At 34.1% G+C, this 17,636-nt stretch overlaps 3 protein-coding genes across 12 annotated transcripts; 1 reads left to right on the top strand and 2 right to left on the bottom strand.

Moving 5' to 3' along the window:
• The first annotated feature begins 273 nt into the window (after positions 1-273).
• Positions 274-5,060, top strand: LOC101259228 (pyridoxine/pyridoxamine 5'-phosphate oxidase 1, chloroplastic). Of its 10 annotated transcripts, none has more exons than XM_010320643.4 (14): positions 302-545; positions 636-674; positions 1,314-1,481; positions 1,563-1,668; positions 1,959-2,125; positions 2,247-2,483; positions 2,639-2,727; positions 2,807-2,857; positions 2,924-3,014; positions 3,471-3,575; positions 3,679-3,749; positions 3,826-3,870; positions 4,151-4,246; positions 4,706-5,060. In XM_010320643.4, the coding sequence occupies exons 1-14, from the start codon at positions 444-446 to the stop codon at positions 4,797-4,799; spliced, it is 1,461 nt and encodes a 486-aa protein (XP_010318945.1). In that variant the 5' UTR covers positions 302-443; the 3' UTR covers positions 4,800-5,060. The 10 variants fall into 10 exon arrangements, 6 of the variants coding, with proteins under 6 accessions (XP_004236151.1, XP_069151369.1, XP_010318945.1 ...); XM_010320642.4 differs by having other exon boundaries at positions 2,247-2,498; XM_004236103.5 differs by lacking the exon at positions 3,826-3,870 and having other exon boundaries at positions 274-545.
• Positions 5,061-5,640: 580 nt separating this feature from the next.
• On the bottom strand, positions 5,641-8,819 carry LOC101259523 (E2F transcription factor-like E2FE). Its single transcript, XM_004236104.5, has 11 exons — positions 8,480-8,819; positions 8,314-8,381; positions 8,168-8,220; positions 7,994-8,071; positions 7,866-7,919; positions 7,657-7,768; positions 7,466-7,533; positions 7,309-7,381; positions 7,112-7,173; positions 6,576-6,990; positions 5,641-5,943 (listed from the first exon to the last, which is right to left on the bottom strand). The coding sequence occupies exons 1-11, from the start codon at positions 8,560-8,562 to the stop codon at positions 5,852-5,854; spliced, it is 1,158 nt and encodes a 385-aa protein (XP_004236152.1). The 5' UTR covers positions 8,563-8,819; the 3' UTR covers positions 5,641-5,851.
• Positions 8,820-12,185: 3,366 nt separating this feature from the next.
• On the bottom strand, positions 12,186-16,094 carry LOC101259825 (pentatricopeptide repeat-containing protein At1g74900, mitochondrial). Its single transcript, XM_004236105.4, has 2 exons — positions 13,900-16,094; positions 12,186-12,616 (listed from the first exon to the last, which is right to left on the bottom strand). The coding sequence occupies exon 1, from the start codon at positions 15,999-16,001 to the stop codon at positions 14,523-14,525; it is 1,479 nt and encodes a 492-aa protein (XP_004236153.1). The 5' UTR covers positions 16,002-16,094; the 3' UTR covers positions 12,186-12,616; positions 13,900-14,522.
• Between the last annotated feature and the right edge of the window lie 1,542 nt (positions 16,095-17,636).

Below are 17,636 nucleotides of genomic sequence, written 5' to 3'. Positions count from 1 at the left end.
AAACACCGCAATATTATTACGTTGGAGTATATCAAAAAAAATTAATCAAGTCTTTTGTCGTATAAATTCGTAGATAATTAACTGTTATTTATATAAGATAAAAAGACAGACTTGTATAGAAAATCTAGAAGCATTCTTTTTTTTAGTTTAGTAGATTCTAAATTATGACCATGGTTTACCCATAATTTTGTTTCCAAATAACGCAATAAATGAAATGGCGTGTAAAAATTTGTAAAGTACCGTATAAAAGGTAAGACAGAATATCACAATCTTATGTCTTATTATTTCGTTATTACTCATAAATTAAAGATGAATTTATAACGTAATAGTAGTAATTTTATTTTAATTTCGGAAGCGGGTCTGAAGTACAGTTGTAATTGGAGTAGAGCGTAGAAGGAACTACAAAGTATCCTTTCTTTGTTGTGTGTTTGGAGCTAAGCAGCATGGAGAGCACAGACGATATATCATATGTTAACCAGCAAGAAGCCATAGAAATTGATCAGATGTTGATGGGTCCTCTTGGTTTTACTGTTGATCAGCTCATGGTTTATCCTCTGATTTTTATTTTTATTGATTAATTTCTTCTTAAAGTTTCTCTTATCACTTAATTGGGTTTTTACTTGTTTTGAGATTAGGAATTGGCAGGCTTGAGTGTTGCCTCTGCAATTGGAGAGGTAAGTATAATATTGTTCCACCTGTAGCACCAGACTCCATGCGAAGTCTGCATTGATTTTCGACTATGGCGTCAGAGGGAAAGCAATATTATATATAATCATGGTTGGATGGTGCAGACTATTTGTCAGTTAGAGTTCATGTAGTTATGATTACAACTTTTCGATCAAACTAGACAGACTTAACCGATTTCATTTGTCACCTAGTTGAAATTTAAAGCATATATAATGGATTCAGTACTTGGAGTTCATGGGTTCCTACAATGATCTCAAGTCAAGTTGATATTCGATGATAACTGGGTTCACAATCAAATATTTAATAGATATTTAGTGAATTTCTATCGGGCTTGCCTAAACCTACTGGTTTATGTGAACCCAATGCTTCAAGGCTAGATCTCCCTTTGTTGTTGAATCTAGTCTAATTAAAGATCATTTGTTTGTGAGAGTGTTAGTTGAAGAAGAAATTGACATCAAAACATAGGGAGAACTTGGAATCAGTGATAATGACGTGTTGACAGAAAAGGCAGAACATATGTCAAGTGTATAAACAAGAAATAGCTTGGTTTGTGAAAGTATTACTTCTTTATTCTTTCCTAACCCGACCGTGGGATTAACAAGACTAAATGCATCTTATCTCTCCAGGTCTATAGTTCAAGTGAATATACTCGCGTGCTTGTTATATGTGGTCCTGGTAACAATGGTGGGAATGGTCTTGTAGCTGCTCGACACTTACATCACTTTGGTTATAAGCCCTCCATTTGTTATCCAAAACGGAATACCGAACCTCCCTTTGCTGGTTTAGTTACCCAGGTAGAGAATATGACATGAAATTCTTGAACCTCAATATTTTTAGTTTATTTGAGATGTTAATGGATGTGAGAATTTTGGTAGCTTGAGTCACTGTCAGTTCCATTCTTGCCAGTGGAAGATCTACCCGTGCAGCTTTCAAGTGACTTTGAAATTATAGTGGATGCAATTTTTGGATTCTCATTTCATGGTAATACTTCCTTCCTCAGTTTCTGCTTGGACATCCCCATTAGTTTTTCTCTTTGCTGAGAAGGCCACGACTGCTCTTGACTGCTACAGCTGTATACCAAACTTGTTAGTCTTATTATTAGCAAAAGTTGATTCAAATCATTCATTATCCACCATATAAGTGGGTATGCAGCATTGGAAGTAATTTGCTGTTGGTTCTTCATTTCTTAGAGATCTTGTATCCTTCCTATCTTTTTTTCCTTTTCCTTGGCATTATGTGGAATAACCTTAAGGTCTCCCAATTATATCCAGGTAACCCAAGGCCACCGTTTGATAGTCTCATTAGAAGGCTGGTCTCCATAAAAAACCAGCAGCGCACACATGAAAAAGCAGCTGTGATTATATCTGTAGACGTACCTTCCGGGTGGCACGTGGTAGAGGGAGACATTTGTGGTGAAGGCATTGAACCTGATATGCTGGTATAGAGTTGTTAAGTACTCAAATTCTATTGTTTTCATGCCTTTTTCTCGTTGATAATTCTGTTTTCCTTTGAGAATCAAGGGAAATACCTAAAGAAAACTTTGGACATTCACTCTGTAGGTCTCTTTGACTGCTCCAAAATTGTGTGCCAAAATGTTTTGTGGCCTGCATCATTTTTTGGGTGGAAGATTTGTTCCACGATCTATCATAGACAAATTCAAGTTAAAACTTCCACCATATCCCGGCACTTCCATGTGTGTTCGAATTGGAAATTTTCCAGAAACCAATTCATCAGCACAGAAAGGGATATTTACAGCTTCTGTAAATCTTGAGGTGGAGGAAAATCCTATTGATCAGGTTGAGTTGTATAAAGTATATCTAGAACTTTGACTCTCTTGTGGTAATTTTATCGCAAGTTTGTTAGATTATCTAGAAATGTATGCAAACTTCTTTTCATAAAAGCAATGCAGTATATTTATACTTGTGGCAATAAAGCCCCATTCTGATTGCAGTTTCACAAGTGGCTTGGTGATGCATCGGAAGCTGGTGTCAAAGAACCCCATTATATGGTCCTATCAACAGCTGGTAAAGATGCAAAACCGTAAGTCTTTCGAGATCTGCAAGTTAAATATAACAGTGATGGTTTGCCTGATGTTAACTGTACTATTTCTTCTTCCCAGTTCATCGCGAATGGTATCATTGGAAGGAGTAAACAAAGATGGTTTTGTCTGGTGAACTCCATAACTATTTCTGAATTATATATATTCTATTAATTGACATCCTTCTTGTTTCTGCAGGCACACCAACTATAGGAGTCGAAAGGCTCGTGAAATTTCTGAAAATCCTCATGCATCACTTCTCTTTTACTGGGGTCCTATAAAATGCCAGGTTAAAACAATTCCATCTTTAGCACTTCCTGCAATTTGACAGAGGACTAATATCTAGTGTCTATTAACAATTTAACATACATGAAAATGTCCAGTGATAGCTTTACGCATCCTATCCTTGATATGCATTCAATTACTTGAAAGTGATGTGCAGGATTGTGTTGGGTAGATGAATTGGGATGTATTTATGAACTACTATCTATGCACAATCAGAAATTTGTTGTTACCATTCCCTGGTTAGAATCCAAGGTTCAGTTTCCCTATGATAAAAATAAAATGTTAAGAGAGAAAGAAAGTGGAAGTCATGATTACTGGGCATACTCCCTTAAAACCTCAAATAGACATTTTCTTTATTGTCATTGCATTTATTCTCTGAGATATAATTCACTGACTGCATATAATGCACTTAGCATTAGATAATTGTTCTTGCTGTGCTTCATTACAAATTCATTTGTAGGTAAGAGTGGAGGGATTTGTGGAGCAAGTTTCTGATGAGGAATCTGAACGATACTTCTCTAGTCTTCCTCTAGATATCCAGATTAGGCCAATAGTTAGCAAGCAGGTTCGTGTAGTATTTTCAGCAACATAGTTTCTAGATTCCGATACTTTGATGTTTCTCGATACGTGCATCAACAGCTAGTTTCCAATCTCTTCTGCAAGTTCAGAGCACACTGATTCATGGACGAGAGATTCTCCATCATCAGTACAAAGAATTCAAGGAGAAGTACCATGACAGGTCAGTAATTTCACATATTGCTGGACATTCTTTCTTTGCTTGTCCTAATCTGTAACAAGCTCTGCTTTGGTTTCAGTATTCCATCTGTGCCTAGCAGAAGTATTCTATTGGTTGGGATACAGTTAAGATGCATTTCAGTTATGTGATTGTTGTCCCATGCTTAGAATTAGTGCATATCATTTTAGCATTTATATTTAGATCGAATTCTTCAACAGTTGCTTCTCATTGTTCGAACATGTAAAAGACGTAACTTTTGTGTATGCATTATTGGAAAAATGTCTGACCAAGACTTGTTGATTACAACCTAATCATACTTTGTTTTTCCTTTCTCTAAAGAAAAAATTGTTTTTTAGTCTAGATTCAAGTGAACCTCAAAGCAATCCTTTTCCCCTAACATACAGAACTTCAATAGCAAGACCCAAGCACTGGGGTGGCTACAGGCTTATTCCAGAATTTTTTGAGTTTTGGCAGGGAGAGGAATCTCAAGTTCTCCTCAAGTATGTCCAAACCCATCTTTCTTTTATTATTTCATCACGATAATTCCTACGAATCTATCAAATTGATCACTACTTAAATTCAATTAATCTGGAATCTGTACTAAGAAAGAAAAAAAATGGGTACTAAATGGGAGAACACTTGGACATACCTCTTTTAGGTGTTTCATATATTGTTTGGAATGGTTACTTGTATATTATTTTAAAAACTAGTTATAAAACCTCAGTCCAGAGGGTTGAAAGAACAGATCTCCAGCATCAATAGTATAAAAGGAGAATAGACTTATACGAGTTTTAATGGGACAATCCCTTTACCAGTAAAAGATTCTCTACAATATCTCCTACCAACTTGACTTAGTAGAACTGAAGCTATATTTCAACAGATTTACCGTTATAATTTGAGCTGAAATCCTTGATACTAATTGCTGTCAACTTATGATTTAAGTGTGCTGTTGTTAATAGATTTCGGTACTGTGTGGAGGAGATTGATGGAAGAAGAGTATGGACAATTCATAGATTGGTCCCACAGTTCGCAGAATCAGCATCATCATTATGACTTGCCATCTCTTTGAACTTAGCAAAAATGCACCAGTGCATGCATATGATAGGAAGCTTGCAATTAGATCTTTTGTTTTCCTGTTTTCCCTTCTGATTACCTTCTTTGGATAGGACATTGCACTTGGGAGGTGATATAATATTTCTGAGGGTGTATGGGAGGTATTGCCAGAAATTGTTTACTAACTCCTTATCTCTTTGTAAGTAAGTATCTCTGCGCTGATTTCCATAGTATATCCCTTCTAGTTCTGTTTCAGATGAAGATTGTGTTTTCTTTCCTTTTCCTGTTTTGCTCATTAAAAATGGTTGGAAAATTGGGTCTCTAGGTCAGTCTCAGGTTCAATTCCCAATTGACAAAATAATAGGTGTGATCTCTTACCAGCCTCGACAGACAGAAATACTTGGTACCTATGTTATGGTGGGAGGTAGCAAGTGCCCATGTGGAATTAATCGAGGTGTAGAAGTTGGTTCAAACACCGCAATTATAAAAAGGAATTGGTTCTTCATCAGGGGCACATTTCTTGAGCATCCAAATGGACAGGTTAGGTCTTCACTCCAATAGACAAATAAACTCAAACATTGGCAAATTTGGAGCAACTATGCTCCAAATTGAGCTGAGCAATAAGTTGATCTGATGGCAAAGGAATAGAATGACTGTTCAAAAATTAAGTTAGATAAGGTCATCATGGGGCTGTGGATTAGAGTTTCTAATAAGTTTATATGAATGAGTTGATTAGAGTTTCTAATAAGTTTACCAGATACTGCAAAGGTTGGTAGCCCAAAATTAACCTGCAAATTTGATTTTGAATTCACCGAACGCATCAAAATGGATACATTGGGGGTATGCAAATTAACGAGGCAATAATAGCCCTAATTTATTACCTCTGTTTTGCCATAAAGCATGTCAATCCTTTCAAGAATCACTATTAACCAAAAAGATATCGAAAATGTACATCAAATTACTGTTGAATGCAACGAGAAAGTGCATTCGACCATGTCTAGTTTGTAAAGGCAGTTGACTTCAATGTCCTGTTCTTATCAATAAAGAACATATCAAGAGATCAGCTGAATAGGGTTCTTCCCAGCAACTTCCAAGTACCATGATTTCCATGCTTCCACATAATGTGCAAATAGATCTTTCAGTGCTGAAACATAACAAACGGACAAGACTTGTTTATAAGCTCAAGTACATCGAATAATTTGTCTATACTGCTTTGATAATATGTCAGCATAGATAAGAAGCTGAGTCAAATAAACAGTAAGTGCAACCTACAAAAGTTTGTTTCACATCTTACGTAAAAGATGATTTGGTTAAAAAACATACTAAACGCGTCTATATCATCATATGCATCATATGGAGCAAATAACCAGTCAGCAGAGCGATTTGAGAATAGACCAGATATATATCATGATTGAATTACCTGTTTCAGTGCACTAGAAAAAGAAATTTAAACATAATAACCCATACCCTGGTTGATGATAGGTCACATTAAAAGAAGCTTACTTGCTGTCAAAGTTAAAAGAGTAACTACTTCAGACTCTCAATGTGGCATTCCTAAGAAAAGGGAGGGACACACAACATCCAATTAAAATGACATTTTAAGGGTTGAGTTCAGTAAAATTATAAAAGCTTCTTAATAAGGGTAGATCTGTAGACAATACTTTCTGTTTCTGAATTGATTTGCCTTCTAGTATTTATAATCCTCTGAACATTTATTAATTGAATCATACTAAATTTGAGAGGATGAAATTTCAAGCGAAATGAAACTCATCATACCTTGGTTGTGATATTGAGGACGGTAACTGGAGGCTAGACTTTCCCAGTCATGAACCCGTTTCATTCTGTCAGCCTCAGAAACTTCAGCTTGAGGTACGGTTGGAGGAGCAAATGGACCAAAGTGGTAACTCTTTTTGCTCGCTGTTAAACCAGGCTCCTGTTTAGGAATGTGAAAAGCATTTTCTAGGTTCTCACATTTCACTTCAGTTAGCAATTGTTTTCGAGTTGCTTCATCTGAAATACCATCCATAGGTAGAGCAACTCTGTTCCTCTTGATAGTTGTGTTTGTAAGCTCAGTCCCAAATACCCTCTTCTTGGACTCAATAGCACAAAAGGCATCAACTGATTTATATTCTGATCTTCCTCCAAGCCCCAACCATCTAAATGCAGGTTTCCTCGTCTCTGGATGATGGGTCTACAAGTCATGCGAGCAGCACTATTAGTGACTAGAGTTTCTTATACAAAACTTTACCTAGATAAAGGGTTAAATTTCCAGATTTTGTCTTCCTGATGAATAATTACTTGAGGATAATTACCTTCTCAATATATTTCATCGAAGACAAAACATTTGCGATATCATACAGCCTCCTAACTTTTGCTGCATAGATAAGAAGGAATAGCATTACTTGAAGTAGCATAGATTGGCAGCACAGTTGAATTATAAGAACTAACAGTTTGTGCATTAGTAGTTCAGATTACTCTTAAGCAAGAAAAAAAGGTGTAAACTTTTTACTTCTTGTCATGGCAGGAGGCCTCCCATCTCCTAACAGTATCTTTGCTGCCTCATCAAGGCAAATCATGTCAACCTGAACAGAATCATCACAAAGATTTAGGGTCTGATGAAAGCAAATTGAGAAACAAAGTTGTACACTTGAAAGTTTTTTACTTACATTGGTGCAGAGGAAGAGCTTCACAAAATTCTGTGTAAGCAGTCCCAATGATTTTTCTCTCCTATTTTCTGTCAATACATAGCCCAATATCTCAGAAATTAGTCTCAAAGTATCTCTATTTATCACATCAGAATAATTGAATGGCAATTTACAAATACCACTTGAAAGAGGGGAAAGGGAAGCAAATTTACCAGATTTAACTGGCGCTGCAGAGTTGACACCAGAATTGGAGCTTAGTTTATCAGTCTGACTCGAAGTGATTAGGTTGGAATCTCTATCATCATCATCATCATCATCTGAACCCTGAGATTATGGAGCAAAAAGATGGAAACTCTGTTATCTTGTTAGACATAGGGCTAAACCAAGCAATATTCAAGAACGAGAACCACCAATTACTTACCTTGGCAGAGCTAGATCCATCAAATCCACTGACATTCTCTTTAAGACCCTCTTCCTATCCAATTATAAACACAATTTAGCAAGCCAAAAAAGTGTCACAGATATAAAAGTTTAAACTTGTGTGTTTACCTTCAACTGTTCCAAAGTCCTCGGAATTGCTTCTAACCCTTTCCATGAATACCTGTTCTTAGCCTTCCTAGCAAGAACCTAAATTTACAAAAACCATAAGTTTTAAAAATAAAAATAGAATCTTTTAATTCAAAAACCAAAAATTGTTACGATATTCCAATTAATAGATCTTACACCAATGCTTTCCAGTACATTCACAATATCATAGATCCGCCGTCTTTCAACCCCTACATAGAAATCCAAAACAAACCCATAAATATCAATCCAAATCAGACCCTCAACAAAAAAAAATTCAAAAAAATCAAGGATTATATCAGTACCCAATCTCCGAGCAGCATCATCAAGCCCAATAGTTTCCACACCTTGTCGATCATACAAGCTCAAAAAACTACACCCAATTCACAAAAACACTCAAAAAAATCAGCAGAACTTCAGATTAATTCTCAAAAACATCAAATGCATAAAAGGGCATAGAAAAACACACACTTTGAACATAAGAGACCAAGTGATTTCTGTTTCCGACAATAAGTAGATCTGGATTCTTTCGAAGGATCTGAAGCTAAAGCCATGATTAAAAAAAAAAATCTTTCGACGCAACTCCAAAGAAATTCAAACAATGTGTTTATTACAAAGCTCTTTGCTGGAAGAAAGAGAAGTTAAATGGAGAAGAAGGAGCCGTTAAGAGAGGGTTTGTTGAGTTTGGCGGGGTGAGAATAAGCCATTGGAGGGTTTTTGAAAGTTTGAATTTCAGATTCTACAGCGGGAACTTGGGTTTTCTTCCCTAGATGGCCGCGCCTATGAACACTGAATTGACGATTTTGACCTTGCGTATTGATCCCACGGTCCACGCTTTTGTTGGAGGTTATATTTGGAAATTCACAGGGAACATGAGAAATGAGAAATCTGATGATGACACATGCATAATCACGTGATTAGATTTGTTCTTTAGTGTATTATATAAATATAATATAAGTAGTAATAATTTAAAAAAGCTGCCTTCTATTGAGGAAATAAATATTTTAAAAGGTTGTTTGGGCGCCAAAGTGATGAAATTTTGGTCACAAAATTAGTGCTGCAATTTTTAGATACATTAGGAAAAAAAACGACAATATGATTAACTAGAATAATTTCTTCTTCGAGCTTTGTTCATGTGTGGTCAAACAATTTTTCTAATGATTTTACAAATTTATGTGTTTGCCTGATAACATAAATATTCAGAAAACGAACGCATGAAACAAATTTATTTTTATTTGCATGCATAGTTAGAAGTCTAGAAGTAGTATTGGTTAAAATTAGCTATAAATTTAATGTTTCGTAGCCAAGTATTAAGTAACACTTGCTGCTACGACATATTTTTTGATTTGGCTATGTTGGTTACCTAAAAATTGCAAAGGTAATAAGATTTCAATGATGGCAGGGGGCGGAGCTAAAAGAATTATTCGTATGGTTCTATCTAAACCTGATAGCTTTGATTTAAATCTTGTACGGTTAAAAATGCACTAAATAAGCATAATAATTGATTGCAAACACAGTAAATCGAACGAATATTGGTGGAACTAAAATCTATAAACTTCAAACATACGCGGATTTTGTTTTAATTGGATGTCACTGTCATTATTGTGTTGCAACTTGCGTATATATCAACTAGTTCTCGGAACTTGCATTGCACGTTTGTCCTCTAATTGATATTAGAATAGTTATTTTATATAGCTAAGTTAAAATCTAAAGTCCTTTCATATGTAAGTTTAACATAAGAATATAACTCTGCACAAAATATAATATGAAAATCTTGTGTTAGATGTTGGAGGTTTGATATTTTAAAAATTTCATGAAAAATAAACGTTTTATTATATTAGAGGAATTAATATATTTTAATTGCAAAACATAAGTTTTAATAATCAAAAAAGAAATTGTCTATAAAAAAAGATACATATAAAGAAAAACATTACAACAATGTTTGGGCGGTATATCTTCAAATTTATAGAAAAATGTACAATTTCAAACGAAAAAAGAGAAGTAAATAAAGACATGACATCCATAATAAAAGACATCACATTAAAACATATAGACAAAAATATTTTCATACTAATTGAATTACATTTTGTTAGAAGTCGACATACTGTAGACAAAACATATCATATGTATAAAAAAACTATAATCATAAGATAACAATAAAAAAGATAAACAAAAAAGAAAGCATAAATATGTTAAGAATAAAAATGCGCTATATTTCTTTGAACTATATATTAAAGGATCTTTATTTATTTATACACATATATAAAAAAATATGAATTCTAAAACAATATTTTCAATGTATCATTTAATTATTTTTTTACTATATATATATATATATATATATATATATATATATATATATATATTAATTTTTACTTTTATACTTATTTTGTACCTCTATGTAATAGTTAAATACATGATTTTTTTAAAACATTTGAGATGAGATATAAAAAGGAAAAAGTACAAATATATTATTTTAAAAAGATAAATGATTATCAAAGAATGAAGAAGACATAACGATTGTTTTTTGGGATTTAACATATTTACCCTCAAAATAATTAATAATAAATACAAAATGAGATTAGCTTTACTATATATTCTAAAGATAGAAGAAAGGATGAACACAAAAAAACAGTAATCAATTACGAAGTTATATTTAAAAACTCAAAACGATGGAGATATTAAAAATAAAAATTTACTTACAACTTCATATATATTGTAGTATATTCATCTTGTAACTATCATAATTTACATATTTCTCGGCAAAAAGAAGATGAAAATGCATGATATTTTAAAAAATACGAATAAATAAAATAGTAAGAATTCTTATAATTACAAATTGATAATGAAAATTTTACAACTAATCTAGTACCTACTCTAGAATGCATGATGAGAAGGAATATAAATAATGTGGTGTGAATGTATTTGATAGATTCTTCATTGGCCCCACTTAACTTACAAATTAAAATTGATTGGTTATTAGACTCTTCATTACCTATATTTAATTAGTACATGAATATATGATGCATTAAGATCTTGTTTGATGCATGAATTTAAATATAGAGAAAAGACATAAAGTGACACCTAAAGTTGTCCCGAATTTTTAATAAGACACTTTAACTATATGAGTGTCCTATTACTCCACGAAAGTAGGAGATATTTTTGTAAATACACCACTTTGACCCGTTTTCTCCCTATGTTTGTTTTCACGCAAATAATGCGCGTGAATGATAGATTTTTCTTCCAAAGAACGAATTAACAAGTGACACGCGTCATTTTTTAATCTATTATTTAATTCTTTCCTTTTTAAAGTACTCATCTTCCCCAACTTTCCCCCATTCTTTCAAATGAACCATTTTTGACAATTGTTGCTTTTATTCCATATGGTCTCCTTGTTGCCTCTTGTTATACTAATGAAAAAAAATTCTTTTCTCTTTAATGAAGGTACTGCCGAAGTGAATCTTGCCCAAGCTCGTAGATAAATACTTCGAAGCTGGCAAAAAGGGTAAGGCAAACTAGAGCTTCATTGAATCAAATTTGATGAAAGGTGTGAGGATCTTGGTCCTTCTGTAGAGACTTTCCCTTTTTTTTTCAAATTCTTTTCTTTTTTTAAAATTGGTGATTTTTTTTTGTTTGTCCGAGTCTTTTTAACCCAAGTTGTAATTTTTTCTCAGCTAATTTCCCAAGAAATTGACCAACAAATGGCAAAATTGAAATAGATGTAAACTTCAAAAGAAGTTGTAATTGAATTGCAATTGAGAAAGAAAATAAAACATAAAGAAAGAAAGTGAGAAATTTAGAGAGAAGAAAAGAAAAGAAAGTGTACCATTTATCTTTTTAACGATTTGGATCGGGTTAAACCTGTACTTAATTGATATTTAAATTAAATTAATTAATTAAAAGGAGAGTGTGTCTCACGCGTGTGAGGTTGATGAGAAAATGAGTCAACATGGTCAATTTACAAAAATATTTAATACTTTTGTGGGGTAATAAGACATTTACATAGTTAAGGTGTCTTTTTAAAAATCTGAGACAACTTCAGGTGTCATTTTATGTCTTTTCTCTTAAATATACTATAACTATTACTTAATGTTCAATTGATTAAATAGATACTAATATTAATTTATTTTAGGGATAAAATAAGGACAAAAAGATAATTCAACTTTGAGGTTAGGAGTTTCCCACTTATAATAATATATAAATAAATAAATAATAATAATAATATAATAATATATGATGTATAAATAAGAAGTAGAGAATTATCTGGTGGAACCAAAAAGGGACACTTTTGAGATTGTTGGATGAAATTGTGCACCACAATCTGCACAATTTGCAAGTCAAAGTCTCAAAATTTCTCCTTAGCAAAATCTTGATTACCAGTTAATAGAGGCCATTTAGGAGATTGAAGGTAAATCTTCGAGGACGAAATTCTCTGTCAATAATTTCCCAGCCAGTGGCTTCTTCGTCGTCCTCTTCTTGTCAGCACCAGCTGCACTCTAGTAACTTCTTCCCTGCCATTGGCTTCTTGTCTGCTGATGCTATTTCAGCTTCTTTCTCCTCTGTTGCTGTTGGTTTCTGCTGTGCTAGCTTTTACTCGGTTTTTGGTACCTTTGAAAGTGAAATTTAGAATCAGAAAATGGGTTTTAGAATAAAGAAAATAGAAGATTTCTAGCTTGCAGATTGATGAGTTTGTATTGGTTGTCAAGTGTACACAGTTTTAAGAAAAATAGGGAACCACATCAGCCTATCTCATCACAGCAAGTTTACATTCTACAGACAGGTTGATTAGAAACACTCAGCTAAAACAAAATCGCAAAACAAGTCCAAAAGGTAAACAGATTTAAGAGAACTACTCCAAATAGAACTGAATAAAATTGGATTAAAAATCTATTAATATGCATGAATTCTCTTGTATCATGTTTGAAAGGGCTGTAGTAAATGCAGTGGAAGCTAATATATTAGGAGAACCTGTTGGCTTCGAGTATGAAATCCTGTAGTGTTTCTATTCTTTTATAATGATGCTGAAGCCTGAAGCATTAGTTGAGGTGGGATGGGAAAATAGATCTCATCTATCCTATACACATTGCATAAACATCAGGAGTTTTAAGTGCTTTTCGTGTTTCACAATAAATGTCAAAGATTGGCAATTCAAATGTTCTAATGAGTCGCTATATATCCTACAGCTTTTAGTTGTTGAAAGTAACGATCACAGGAAAAGGGACTGCCTGTCTATGATCCAAGCACAGCAATCCACTGATGCATAAATTGCACTTCATGACAGACTGAAACTAAAAGGCAGCTATCCCGCAGCAATACGGGCCAACAACCTTAGGTAAGACGGAGAACTGGCTTATTAAACACCTTAAGGAAAATTAGAAAGAAATTGTCACTCCAAATAGATGAAATCATAAATGAAACAATTTTGACAATTATAAAGTTGCGGGACTTGAATTGACGCAAGATAGTTAATGATCACAAAAAGATGAACACAAGAATTGCTATCTTTGCATAGAGTTATATGTCCTTGTTGTTTCAATCAAAGACTGCAATCATAGAAAAGGAGTCCAAAAACGCAAAGAATTTAAAATGCCAGCGTGTTCAGCAACTAGTTTCTTTGGGATCAAGCAGGTGAAGAGAGCACATACAAAACTTGACACAGAATTAAATTTTTTATAGAACAGTTTCCCCCCTTTTGGGGGTAAAAACATCATCAAAGAGGTTCATCAACTTAGAAATTACGAACTTATATTGTTAAACTTAAAACAGCAAAGGTTCAATAAAATTTGCGGGGGGGTTGCTAGGACTAGGGGTGATTCAGTAAATGTACAAGCCCACTTTATTTTCTAACCTCCACTTTTCCTTCATCAAGAATTAAGGAGGGAAAAATATACCTGTATACGTGGATGTGATTTTAACTGGATGTTACTGTCCTTTCTCTGTGGCGGATATATCAATACCAAGAAGTAATAAATTATCTAATACAAGTTAAAATGGGAACACTTTGAGATGCACCTCCTTCGAGTCATGGGCCACAGTCAGAGTACCCTGCTAAACAACACAAACCCTTATCAATGCCAAGTCTCTGTGCCCATGAGTTGCTGTATAAGGATAACAGTGTGCTTTTTAAGTTATTTTCATCTATGAAGCTCGGACTCTTTAAAAATGCTGACGGGTGCATGTTAGATCTTTCCAAAGTTGTGCATGTTAGGGTCTACCACGGTACAGCAACATTTTTGGAGTCTGAGCATCACAGATTTTCATCTCAAATTCTTCACATTCATCATACTTATCCACATCTTACCACACTATTGAATTTCACGAGACACGACAAACATGCTCATGAGCTGCTGCATAAAGATAATGGCATGCTTTTAAAGTCATGTTCATCTCAAACTCTTCATGTTCATCATGCCTGTCCATGGCACGTGACAAACCCATCACAGATTTAGAGCTTTACTGTTTCATTAGGCTTCAAAAGGGCAGTAAGTTTGATATCATACCTATGCTGTTGTGCTCACAATTTAAAATGACAGGGGAGGCGGCCAGATTTGCTTACCAACCTCAAAATCTCCTTTGCAAAATCTTGATTACCAGTTAGCAAAAGACCATTTAGGACCCGGTTGAAGGTAAATTTTCGAGGAAGAAACCCTCTGTCAACCATTTCAGTCAATAATTTCCCAGCCACTAATAGATCATCTGATTTCTTCCTCACAAACATTGCACTTATCAAGATATTGTATGTGTCCAAATTAGGTAAACAATGCCCGGTACTCATCCTCTCAAACACCCTCAGGCTCTTCTCAATTTCCCCTTCATCACAATAGTATCGGATGACAACATTATAAGTCTGAACATTTGGTTCACACCCATCCTCGTTCATCTTATCCATATACTCCATAGCATTGTCCATTTTTCCGACATGGCACAATCCCCTTATAATGGCATTATAAGTTGTGGCATTCGGCAAATAACCTTTCCTCAACATCTCATTGAAAACTAAAATAGCATTTTCGGTACTATCTTTCTTACACATAACTTGTATCAGAGCATTATAAGTTGCAATAGAGGGAAGTATACCAGCCCCCACCATCTCATTGAACAACTTTTGAGCCTTCTCAACCTCACCCGCAACACCAAACCCGTGAACTAAAGTAGTGTAAGTCACGACATCAATATCACATTTCCTCTTCTTCATCTGCAAAAAGAATTCCCAAGCTTCCTTAATCTGCCCTGCTCTAAAGAACCCATTAAGCATTATATTATATGTAGTTATGGTCGGATTAAGACCTCTCTCTACCATTTCTTTCAAAATTTCCTGTGCTTTGGGTGTCCTCTTAACTAAACAAAACCCATTCGCAAGTGTATTATAACTAATTGTATCAGCTTTAAACCTGCTCCTAAACATCTTGAACAACTTAAGAGCCATCTCGGCCCGTTTTGATTTGCAAAGCACGTCGAGAAATGCATTGAAAGAACTCAAATCTTGAGGGCAACCATGTTTATGCATAGACAGGAAAACATTCACAGCTTTATCAGCTTTCCCAGCGGAGACATACCTCTCAGTGATGATAGCGAATGTCTTCGGGTTCGGGCCAAGCCGCCGAGACTGCATTCGGGCCACAAGTTTCCACATAGTCTTGTAATCGCGCATCCGAGCAGCGATGTCAATGGCGTGATCGAAGGCTATGGTGGAGTGAGTATACGAACGGTGGTGATCGAGGAGGTTGAAAAATTGGAGGGCTTTCGGGCCGTGGTTCCACAGACGCTTTAGTACAGACTGGACGAGGTCCGGTGTCCATTGCGTGAGGGTGTGAAGGGTATCTGATAATGATTCTGGGCTGGATTGAAGTATGAGGGTGGAGATTACGACGGGGTCCGGTGGTAGCTGTGACGGCGGCAGTGGTTGCGACGGTGGTGGAAGAGTGGCGAAGTGGCTGAGGGTGGTAGAAATGGGATTCAGCGGTACTATGAGGGTTCGGTGCAGATTCAACATTTCACCGTTCTCCGGACTATGGCGCTAAGAAGTTAATAATTACAAAGAAGTGTTACCTAATAATTTGTATTTTACAAGCTTTTAAATTTTGTTAATATAAGTAAAGGATCTTTAAATATTTAGATAGTCATAATTTTCTAAAATATTTTTTAAAATTTGTTAATATGAGAATTGATCTTTCCAAAAAAAAATAAAAAATAATAATAATAATAATAAAATTAAAAAAATTGATCTCTAGTCCTCAAAGTCAATTAACTCAACATTCAATGATATCATATTTGGGAAAATTACAAGTTAAGCAAGTATAACCTTCGTCTAATTTTAATTGGAATAATTTTTATTTTTTGAGTAAGATAATAAGAAATTTAATTAATATTTTATTATATATTTTTTCTATGTAAGAATTTGGATTTGTAATATTTTTTGTAAAGTTTTTTAATATTCATATTTTTTATTTAAAATATTAAATTAATATAATTTAATTTAACTTTAAAAATTAATCATATTGACTTTTAAAAAGCGCAACATGACAATTAAAAGTGAACAGATGGTGTAGTTAATTAGTCATCGTAGCTATAATTTTAGTTAAATGAGGTTTATTTTACTCATTAATCTTATTGATTATGATTTAGAATGTAACGATTCAAAAAAAAAAGAGAGAATTATGTAAATAAGAATAAATAGGTATTTAAGGGCATAATTGTCCTTTCACGTTTTAAATGAATAAATAAATAAATAAATAAATAAATCAGATTTGTATTTATTTATTTTAATGTTATTTGACTAATTCTTGAATTAGTCTCCTAATCCAATTAGCCCTCTCTCTCTCACGCTTCTAAACTCCCTCTCTCACGTTCTCCATCTTCCTCACATTATTTCTGCCAAAATATCAACAATTTTCATGCTTGAAGAACTCACAAAAAAATTTTTAAGCAAAAGAAAAAGTAATCAAAACGTCAAGGCTAAGAGAGGTTTGTTGAGTGAGGTGTACGTTGAAGTGAATTGGGAGTGGTTTGGAGGAGTTTTCCGGGCAGCAACATTTAAAGTCTGAACATCGATTAAGGTATGGGTTTTCTTCTCTCTTGGATCCTTTCCCAAGAGGTCCCTTACGATTCAAACTATTCATCTTGAAACTAAGGTTGTTCCCGTTGCATGTCCCTGTCACTAGCTCCCTATGATCTTAGGTTGGGTATTCTTGTTGATAGAATTTAGGGATACTTGTTTGTGGTGATAATCTCGTTTCGAGTATGTGTTCATGATGATGTGATTATATTTTATGTTTTTCGGAAAATATGAATGTAAATATGTATGTATTTGTGCAAGATTTTGATCATGACTTTGAGTTTTTTTTAGCATGTTAATAGATTTGAGATTACTCGTGTTTTATGTGCAATTAGAGGCTCTTAAAATCGTAATATTCGTAATATTCACATGGTTGAAAGGCTATAAATTCTAGTCACAATAAATGATCAAATCATCCCCCTAAATTTGTCTTAAGAACATTAATGAATGTATAAGAAAAAAATGCTAAATTAACCCGTAAAAAGGATGTGAAAAATTATGGAGTAGTATCCCAGAATCTGGAAATAAGTTTTAGACACATTCTGGAAAATTTGAGCAAAAAACGAATTAAAA

This window comes from Solanum lycopersicum, chromosome 3 (assembly GCF_036512215.1).
Source record: "Solanum lycopersicum chromosome 3, SLM_r2.1".
Lineage (NCBI taxonomy): Eukaryota > Viridiplantae > Streptophyta > Magnoliopsida > Solanales > Solanaceae > Solanum > Solanum lycopersicum.
The sequence above is the reverse complement of the archived record's forward strand: the minus strand, read 5'-3'. Positions and strand labels throughout refer to the sequence as shown.

Excerpts from the sequence above, each read along its gene's own strand:
- LOC101259228 (XM_010320642.4), top strand. The coding sequence starts at position 444 with ATGGAGAGCACAGACGATATATCATATGTTAACCAGCAAGAAGCCATA. Across the intron at positions 2,126-2,246 it reads GCATTGAACCTGATATGCTG|GTCTCTTTGACTGCTCCAAA; the intron begins GTATAGAGTTGT and ends TTCACTCTGTAG. Across the intron at positions 3,871-4,150 it reads ATTCTATTGGTTGGGATACA|AACTTCAATAGCAAGACCCA; the intron begins GTTAAGATGCAT and ends CCTAACATACAG.
- LOC101259523 (XM_004236104.5), bottom strand. The coding sequence starts at position 8,562 with ATGGCTTTAGCTTCAGATCCTTCGAAAGAATCCAGATCTACTTATTGT. Across the intron at positions 7,920-7,993 it reads GGACTTTGGAACAGTTGAAG|GAAGAGGGTCTTAAAGAGAA; the intron begins GTAAACACACAA and ends ATAATTGGATAG. Across the intron at positions 5,944-6,575 it reads TCCTCAATATCACAACCAAG|CACTGAAAGATCTATTTGCA; the intron begins GTATGATGAGTT and ends GTTATGTTTCAG.
- LOC101259825 (XM_004236105.4), bottom strand. The coding sequence starts at position 16,001 with ATGTTGAATCTGCACCGAACCCTCATAGTACCGCTGAATCCCATTTCT.